The sequence below is a fragment of the Barbus barbus genome, assembly GCF_936440315.1.
Source record: "Barbus barbus genome assembly, chromosome: 29".
In the NCBI taxonomy this organism is placed as follows: Eukaryota; Metazoa; Chordata; class Actinopteri; order Cypriniformes; family Cyprinidae; genus Barbus; species Barbus barbus.
In genome coordinates, this window is record NC_136757.1 from 30,026,096 (window position 1) to 30,036,095 (window position 10,000).

Here is a 10,000-nt window from a genome sequence, read left to right on the forward strand (position 1 = left end):
CCAGCGTATGGACTGTGCCCATTTTGAACAAGCTATTATTGCTGTCCTTCTTTTCTGTGGTTGAGACTGTCATGTGCGGAAATCTTTGAGTCTTGAACCGCCGGCACGCAGCTTGTATTTCTCCTTACGGATCGGCATGCAACACGCGGTGTTCTACAGACTGCAGAAACCCCCTCGGGAGGGGTAAAGTCGCCGTGGGGAGGGTTAAGTGGTTTTATTTTAAACTGATGTGTTTAATAAAGTTCTGTTTCTTGTAAAAATAGAGGGTGACAGTGAGGGTGGCATCACTGTGAAAACTCCTTTTGGAATCTTTATTTTTAAGAGTGTTGAGTCATTAGACTGATTCAAATTGTGAGTTTGAGTCTGTTTGTGAATCTTTTTGACTGATTCATTACAAGGAATCGATTATAAATTAATATTATTACAAACTTTCTTTTATGTAAAGCACTTTGAATTACCACTGTGTATGAAATGTGCTATATAAATAAACTTGCCTTGCCTTGCCTTGCCTTGCCTTGCCTTCACATTAAGAAAATAATGGTTCTATTAAGAACTGATCACTGAAAGGTTCATAAATGACTCAAAGTCCTTCATCATTCAGAAGCAAGAAGTGAGTTTTTCCTGCGTGAGATGGAGTTTGCTGAAAGACTCTTGTTTCAGTAACACGAAACCACAGCTTGAATGTTCTGGTGTAACTGGAAGAGACGGGTCAGGTTAAATAAAGCATGACACAACCATTACAGGCAGAGGAGATGGTTAACCAGCACAGCTCTGTCATCAGGCGATGAAACTTCTTCCAGAAATGGTTAAATAAGCTTCTATAATGTAAGTTTTTTAGAAGATGTTTATAAGCTTGAAGGATCTCCAGAGGATCTCAGCAGGCTGAAGTGTTTTCCAAGGTAACATGAGATGTTTGTGCTCAATCCTGTTGGTGTTTGCATGTAAATTCTCCTTACACTAGTATTAGATTAAATGCATTTACAGCGGGTAAAGTATGTATTGAACACGTCACCAATTTTCCCAGTAATTATATTTCTAAAGGTGCTGTTGTGCTATGAACTCTGATCTTTAGTTCTTATTTTGTACTGGATTCAAGTCAGGTGATTGGCCGTTCTGGCTTTATTTTCTTTCTCTGAAACCCATCGAGAGTTTGCTTGGCTGTGTTTGGGAACATCTTCATCCTGTGTAGGTGTTGGGACTGAAGCAGCTAATATTTTAATTTCCACTGACGAGGGGCAGGATTGCTTTCTAATTACTGATAGATTTCTGCTGGAGTCTTGGCTTTCCATGCCTTTTGCACCTCCCTTTCTTCATGTGTTCAATACTTTTTCCCTGCGTCATTCCATTTCATTACACATAACTTTATTTCTGAACTTATTTGTTTGTTTTGGGGTTTTTTGTATGTATGGATTGCTTGGGTTGTTAAAATTGAAAATTTAAAGTCAACAGCACCTTTAGAAATATATTTACTGAGAAAAATGGTGTTCAATACTTATTTTACCCGCTGTATGAGTCATTCCATGAAATCAGTGCCTTTTCCATTTGGAAAAATTGAGAAATAAAATAAGCTTAATCAATATTTTTTAAATATCCATGAAATGATGACACCTTCAAATGACAAGAAATTGTGCTGTGCCATCTCAGGCTATGATGTAATTTATTATTTTTCTACCTCATGTTTTGGTGTTTTTGTCAACCCTGTTACCGACACAAGCGTCACTAGACATTAGCTCAGTAATATACTGAAGTGACCTTTAAAATGTTTGAGTTTTTACACAGACAATCTTTAAAAACAGGGTCAAACCTAATTAATGTCATTCCTGTTACCCACGTCAAAACAGGGATGACAGTAACAGGTTTGACGATTTCAAACAAATTTGTTAATTGTTAGCTAATTTTAAAAATGTTAACAGGATTGACACTGCATGATGTCCCCCTCTCAATCAAGCCTCATAAATCATCAAAAATAGAACATTATAGAAGTAAGAGAGAAACATGCTTGTGTTTTAAGTGTAGGAATCCTGGTTGAGAGATGATGTAACCTCCTAGAAATGATGTCACTTGAATGTACATTATTTCACAAGGGTTTTTAATGAGGGTAACAGGGCTGACATGAAATCAGGGGACACCAATACAATTATTTATATTTGATAGAAAAATTTACTTTGAAGTATATTTTGAAATATACTTCAAAATTCATACTTGAACGTAAAAATTCATACATAAATTCATACTTATGCCAAAAACATTGGTTAACAATGAGACTATATTTAGAGCAATCTGCAAATGTCATTTTTATATCATTTTTCAAATAAAAAAAAATCATAGTGAGGGACAGGATAAAAACCTTACCCTTACCAGCATAAATGCTATTTAAATTATTTAAAATAATATTTAATTTACTTTTGTTGATGTAATATAGATGAAAGCTTATAGTATAGTTGACAATATAGTTGTCAGTCCTCTGTCGTGTGTGTCATGTGTTCCCGCCTCAAAAAGATCCAAGATGGCGGCGCGGTCAGACGCAGCGGCTACTCCGGGTCCCAAAGACGGTGCTTTTATGTCTTTTAATGTCGTCTGTTCTTCTCCAAATAGTGTCAGTTTACCACTAACTCATAAGGAAATCACTCCAAAACTCATCTATGATCGCCAAAGTCTTTTGGATATCGGCAACGCATACAAACACCAACTCTCGCCGGCGGCTACTGAGAAGCTACGAGGCCTTTGTTTACTGCTGAAGCCGGACCCCGAGACCGCGGCCTCGCCTACTGACGCTACCCGCACAAGGCAGCGTCACAAGCGGTGTGAGAGAGGACGGAAGCGCGGAGGTATACGAGCTAGGCTAAGAGCTAACCCCACAAGACCAGCTCTTCCAACACTCATGCTCTCAAAGGTTCGCTCTCTGGAAAACAAACTGGACTTAATTCAACTCAGTCGGTCTACACAGCATGAGGCAAGGGATTGTTGTGTGTTTGTTTTCACCGAAACATGGCTAAACGACAACATCCCGGACTCATCACTATCTGGTAAGACAGGAGGTGGCTTGTGTGTGTATATCAACAAAGAATGGTGTAACAAAGTGTATTATCAAAACACTGTTCATCGCTGGTGGAGTTTATGGTTGTGAAGTGTCGACCGTTCTATCTGCCGCGGGAGTTCACAGCCATTGTTATTGTCGCGGTCTACATCCCCCCGTGTGCAAACGCTAAGGACACGCTTCGTGAACTGTATAGCGCCATCAGTGAACAACAAACAAATAACCCTGACGGCTTTTTCATCATAGCCGGTGACTTCAACCATGCAAACCTAAAGACAGTTTTACCAAAGTTCTACCAACATGTGAACTTTGCAACAAGGGGAAACAACACACTGGACTTTGTTTATACAACAGAGAAAAACGCATACAAAGCCGAACCACGCCCCCACCTCAGGTACTCGGACCACATCACTGTTATGCTAATACCAACATACAGACCACTTCTCAAACTCGCCAAACCGGTTCAAAAGCAGATCACAGTATGGCCAGACAATGCCACCTCAGCACTGCAGGACTGCTTCCAGGACACAGACTGGAACATGTTTAAAGAGGCAGCCACCTACAACAACCACACAGACCTGCAGGAGTACACTGAAACTGTGACTGCTTACATCAAAAACTGCACTGATGATGTGACAGTCACCAAGACCATCACCACACGTGCAAACCAGAAGCCATGGATGACAGCAGAGGTTCATGGGCTGCTAAAGACCAGAGATGAAGCATTCAGATCAGGAGATAAAGCAGCCCTCAAAACAGCAAGAGCCAATCTGTCTCATGGCATCAAGAAAGCAAAACAACAATATGCTAAAAAAATCAACAACAACTTCACAGACAGTAAAGACACTCGGACTCTGTGGCAAGTCATTCAGACCATCACTGACTACAAGCCCCCGCCACAGGCCAGTGACGATGACACACCAGATGCACTCAACCACTTCTACTCACGATTTGAGATACAAAACGACACGCCTGCACAGAAACTACTCACATCGCCAAACAACCAGGTACTCTGTATTTCTCCAGCCGACGTAAGGAAGACTCTGTGGGTTTAGATTAACCCACTAAAGGCTGCGGGCCCTGACAGCATACCTGCACGTGTACTGAGAGACTGTGCTGCACAGCTGACGGATGTCCTAACAGACATCATCAACACCTCGCACTGCATGAAAAGAGGTGTATCTGTACTAGGAAACTCCTGTATACACCACTGATTTTCGGAAGTATCTAGTAGTAGAGTGTATACGTCAAATTCCACCAAGTTAGGATACTTCCGTAATGATACCAATCCGGATGTATCTTGCTGAGGTATCCTACCATGGTACATCCATTTGTTGCCATGACACTTAATCCACTCAAAGATTTTGTCAGGGAGACATTTTCACACCTCAAGAGCCACACCTTTGCACAACTCTGTCCCCTATTGTTTTTTTATCTCAACAACATTGATTGGTTGTTTGAAAATAAAACATCCAAATCCCTGGCAACTATTGGAACATTACCCAGTCACTTTCCTGTTCATATTATTTGATTGGTCACACTTTTTATTCATCCCAACCTAATCCCTCATAGCTTAGTGACTTGATTGGTTATTGGCCAGCTATGTAGATAGACCCTAACCATTCCCCACACCCTCAAAAAATGAGAATATTAGTTTTATTAAAATGTAACCAACACTTTTTAGCAATGTGAAAATATATAATATATGAAACTTTACAAATGGTTTAATCAAACAAAACAGTTCCCAAAGCAATAAAAAAAGAAAAACAATTATAGAATATGAAACTGTACAAAAAAAGCAAATAAAGGTAAACAATGAAAAAAATGAACAAATGTGCAATTATATTAAAAGCAACATGAAAACATGTTAAAGTAACAAAAAAGAGTGTCCTTCTGGCTCAGTTCCATCAGCTCTAATACGCTGACGGTGTATAAGGGCATAGCGCATATCCGCCTCCAATCTGCGCTGAAGCTGCTGGCAAAGATCGGACAACTGTTGATTCCTCTGAGGTGGAGACCTCACAACCCACACCGGCCTTTCATCAACAATGGCATCCTCCTCATCAGACATCAGTTCCAGAGTTGCAGTCTGCCACAGTTCTCTCTCTGCATCGGTTTTTATGACCCTTGACCTGGACTCCAGCAACTGCAAAACACACCATATGTTAACCTCGAAAAGCACAGAGATGTACCAAACTTAATACATAGATTAATTTCTACACTTACTCATCTTTTCCTTTGTCGGTTTTTAGCCCCTGCCTTAATGGAGTCTCTTAGCTGGGACTTTCCTGGCCGAGACAAAGAGTATTTCCTCCGCAATGTCTCGTAGTAAGTCCTGCAACATGCTAAATAAATAAAATATATATTCAAATAAGTGACAGAAACAATTCAAATTAAAATAGGGATAAAAAAAATGAGGGACATAAAATAAATTACAATAACATTTTTATGATTACCTTTTATACACTCACGGTCTGCATCTTCAAAAGTTGTCCTTAATTCCTGCAGCAGATAAGTCATCACTGCCTGATTATGAGGTGAATTTATTCTGTGTTGAAAGAGAGTCGTGTGTCATTAATTACATTTAAAGGAATTCACAAAACCCAATAAATTACATGTAAGAAAACCCGTCTTACCCAGTTTGTGGATCGAACTTGTGTGTGTTGTTTTCCGAATTGTGGAGGCGCCTTACAGCTTCCTGTAACGTTGAATTAAAAACGCTTTAATACATACACACACATACATACATAGGAAACAAAGAGTTTTCAAACATCGTATATTACGGACGTTACAAACTGTTAAATAGTTGTGTAGCTAACTTGGCGAGGTATTATTTACACCTATATGGTCGGCTAATATAAAACTCAACTTACCGCAATGCCTACGTTACGCGCCCTCTTAACTCTTTTATGCACATGGCCTGGATCTTCCCGTGATCTTTCCTCGTCGAATTTGTGCTTCAAGGCACACCATGGCTAATCCCTCCCACCTGGCTATGATAACAAAGACAGCACCTCTAACTGCTAGTCATTAACATACGAAAGGCATTCACACCTCACAGCCATTCCTAGGAACTTCCACCGATTCCTGTATACATCCACATACATGAGATATCTGGTTGTATCACGAAATTTACTTTTGCGTGCTACCTTTCCAAGCACTCTGCCTTAAACATCTTGTATACATGAAGTTTAACTATTATTTCTTAGGGCACCAATTTTGTGGAATGACCCGTATGTATTTGTATGGATGTGTCTGTTTCACAGTCAGTATGCTGAAGACATCGACGAGGAGGAAGGACACAAGATGACGAGGACCAATGCTTTTATCTCGCTGGACGCTGAGACTGACGTCTCTTCCAGGAGAAGAAAACCCATCCTCGTCAGGTCAGTGCGTAGACTTTAAATCAACCATAACGAACATTCACACACGATCAGCTTCACTCCAGATGTGTCTCCCGATTCAGATCCAAAACATTTGATCCGTCACTTCTTCTGCAAGTCCAGAGTGACTCCGAATCAAAGTGTGAACGCAGGAAACCTCAGTCTGCTCAGGTGTGTGATTTCACTATCATACAGATACTATTAGAGTTATTAATGCACTGGGAAACAAATTGTTGTGGGATTTACTTTGAAATAATGTTCATTCAGAAATTGCTAGTGAATTTCACAATTATAAAGAAATGGCTACTAGCACTGAATGAATGTGAAATTAAGAAGAAAGACTGAAATAGAATTTTCTTGTATAATGCACGTCTATCATCTTTGTTTTATTTACCACTTCAAAAAAATAATTTTTAAAGTGTATTTTGAATTATAAAATAAATGAGTTTTTATTTTTATATTTTGTGTTTTCATTTTAAGCTTGGGTAAACTTTTAGTATTCTGATGTGTGTTTTCATCATTTTTATAATTTCTTTTTAAATACGTCTTTGTGAAATTTACTAGCAATATATCAGTATTGTTTCAAAAGAAATGGCATTGAATTAAACATTAAATTTTAAAGTAGAAAAACTAAAATATCATTATAAATATCTTTTTTTTTATAAAATGTACTTTGTCTGTTTTATTTATAACTTTGAAAAATAATTTTTTACATATAGTTTTTTTCAGTTTCAGTTATTTTTATTCATTAAATTAAATGTAGCTTTATGTTTTATTTTATTTCAGTTAAAGTTTGTTTCATTTTTAGTTTTATTTAACGATAACCCTGGTGTGTCCGTCACTTTCCAGTGTTTCTCCTTGTAGCATTTGGACCAATCAGACACACGATTTTGCATTTGATTTAACAAATCAATTAGTCATTAAATTAACAAATAGTCACAGACTGTTACGCGCAGTGCTGAATCAAGGAGCGCACGACGAGGAGCAGGAACAGTTAAACAGTCTTTTAATACACAATCCAGGAACAAATACAAGGAGTTTCAGTAATCCACAGCACAAACACGAGCACATGAAATAATAGCCGACAAACTCACATTCACACGCAGGAACTTATAAAGTCAAGTCAAGTCAAGTCAGCTTTATTGTCAATTCTTCCACATGTACAGTACATACATACAGAGAATTGAAATTGCATTACTCTCAGACCCTTGGTGCATACAGTTAACATTAAACACGTTCAGATACAGATAAATACAGTTTAAACATATGTACATACAACTATACAATTATACAAATGAGGATATTGTAGAAAAAAAAAAAAAAGAATTAGATCGATAAAGTGGCATAAGGCGCATGGCAGATAGAGTGCAAAGCCAGTTAAATAAACAACACTGTGTAGATATATTTGTAGTGCAAAAGAGCTTATCAGTCTGAGGACATTGTAGAAAATAAAAAACAAGAGAGATAGATAAAGTGCATAAGGCACATGGCAGAATAGATGGAGTGCAAACCAGTTGAATGTACAAAAACAAAAACAAAACTGTGCAGATGTTTTGTTTTGTTATGAGTGTAGTGCAAGAAGAGCTTATCAGTCTGTTAAAGTGACAAGTCGAAGTGACTGTTCGGATAGTTTTTGTCAGACTATCTGAAGAGGTAATTTGCAGTTAATGTTGGATGGGTAGTGGTCAGCCAATGCTGCACAAGTGACAGGTGCCGGTCACACCTAAAAAAATAAAGGGCAGACAATAAGGACCGACAGGTGAACATAATGACTAATTAGACAACACGGGGAAAACTAGGTCACAAGGGAAGACACAGACATGTTACACAGACCCCTCACCCAATACACATACTGGGTGCCAATATATCTGTGATGATTCCAGGCCCCCGGTTCCGGCTCCATTGCTCAAGGGAATGCAGGCAGAGCAACTCACTTCATTTCCCCTTAGGAAAGAGACATTATGCCATAGACTCTTCTCTAGTTATTTCATAGAAAAACCTTTCTTTGAATGAAAACACATATCTTTAGGTCATTGTTTTTGTTTATTGTATACTGTTTTATGCATGCTTATGATAGATCACTAGTTATTATCACTTTAACTGTACCATGTTTGGTCTCTATCAATTTGTCTTCGGATGATCTAATTGAGAGAGAACATTACATGTTGATACCTATGCAACATATAGTGCCCTAAGAATCTTTAGTAGTTTATGCATTAACCCCAGGTGAATTACCTATGCAAATTACCATGTTCAGAGACAAAGAGTCGTAAACCTTTCCCTCCAAAAATTCAGAACAGCATTGGCTCTTTGACACCCCAGAGGTGTGACCTCTATAGCAGATAAAGCTCTCACATCAGTGACGCCCTGCAGTCTGCGGTTCTGTTAGATCCTAAGAGGATGAGAACGATGTGAGCTCCTCAGCGACCCTTAACGTTTTGTGCCAGGCCTTGCGGCCTTGACTTTCCATTCAACCAAGGATCCTTGGATCTCAGCAGATCTCTTTCTTTGCTCTTTTTCCCTTTCTACCTGGGAAGAAACTCCCAATTACCACCGAGCCAGAATAACATCTTTTGGAGTTCATCACCCTTCAAACCCGGAAGAATTTGAAGAACTCCAACACCACCAAACAGCTTCTTTCTCTGGTTTCCTGATGGTTTCATCCATCAATCATTTGCCCTTTCCCCATGTATGAGTGATTGTTTATTTGTTTGTTTAGGTTAGTTATGTGTGTTAGCGTTTCGTTAATAAAAGTTGTGTGCACAAATGACATGAGTTTCTGGTTCTGCCTTACAAACTAATGTCCCTTTATGATTTTGACCCTTACTACACGCTCTAATGCATTAATAGGAAAGTATTTTCTGTGGCCAAGGAAATATCCTTTCTTAGAGTTGATATGAACTTACACTGAATGTTCACTGGACGAACAGCTCAGTTGATGGCAATTTAATTCTGCAACAGTTATTACTGTCAGCCGATATAAATAATTGTAATTAATCATAATTAATTGTAATTATTTATATACAATTCCCTTTTGAGCTAATTTGCTACGTCCTCTAATGAGGGATGTTGGATGAATAAAATGTGACTCTTCTCTTAAATTGCACATCTAGTTGATTCAGATGAATTCTACAGATCTCAGTTCAGCTGGACAACAAACAGGAGGTTTTATTTACAGTATGAATTGTGATTTTTGATCTACACCACTGAACAAGCATCATGTTGTGTTTCAGTCTCTGCGCACTAATATCCAGTACCACAAAGCTTTTAAAGACATAAGTGAAGACGAACAGCTGAGACAGAGTACGTACGACCAGATTAATTTGATTCGCCACTGATTATTTCACTATTATTGAACACGTAAAGAAGCTTTGATATGATTAATGTATTCCAGGTTACACATGCGCCCTGCAGAAGGACATTCTGTATCAGGGGAGACTGTTTGTGTCCGATAACTGGATCTGTTTCCATTCCAAAGTGTTCGGAAAAGACACTAAGGTAAAACCTGAAAACTGTTGAGAAAAAAATCTGGAATAGCAAAGATTTTTTGTTTATGAAAAAACAGCTGCATTTATTTAAT

General features: G+C 38.5%; 1 protein-coding gene across 2 annotated transcripts in view; it reads left to right on the forward strand.

The window, feature by feature from the left end:
• Positions 1 to 10,000, forward strand: part of LOC306849608 (GRAM domain-containing protein 2B-like) — a 16,163-nt gene that overhangs the window by 1,270 nt on the left and 4,893 nt on the right. Inside the window, exons 1-5 of one of the 2 annotated variants that reach the window (XM_079384773.1) lie at positions 740 to 899; positions 6,304 to 6,423; positions 6,504 to 6,591; positions 9,654 to 9,723; positions 9,815 to 9,918. In XM_079384773.1, coding sequence (XP_079240899.1) covers positions 6,344 to 6,423; positions 6,504 to 6,591; positions 9,654 to 9,723; positions 9,815 to 9,918 — 342 coding nt within the window. In that variant the 5' untranslated portion in view covers positions 740 to 899; positions 6,304 to 6,343. Of the gene's footprint in view, positions 1 to 739; positions 900 to 6,303; positions 6,424 to 6,503; positions 6,592 to 9,653; positions 9,724 to 9,814; positions 9,919 to 10,000 lie in introns of those variants that run through there. The other variant, XM_079384772.1, reaches the window with a different exon arrangement.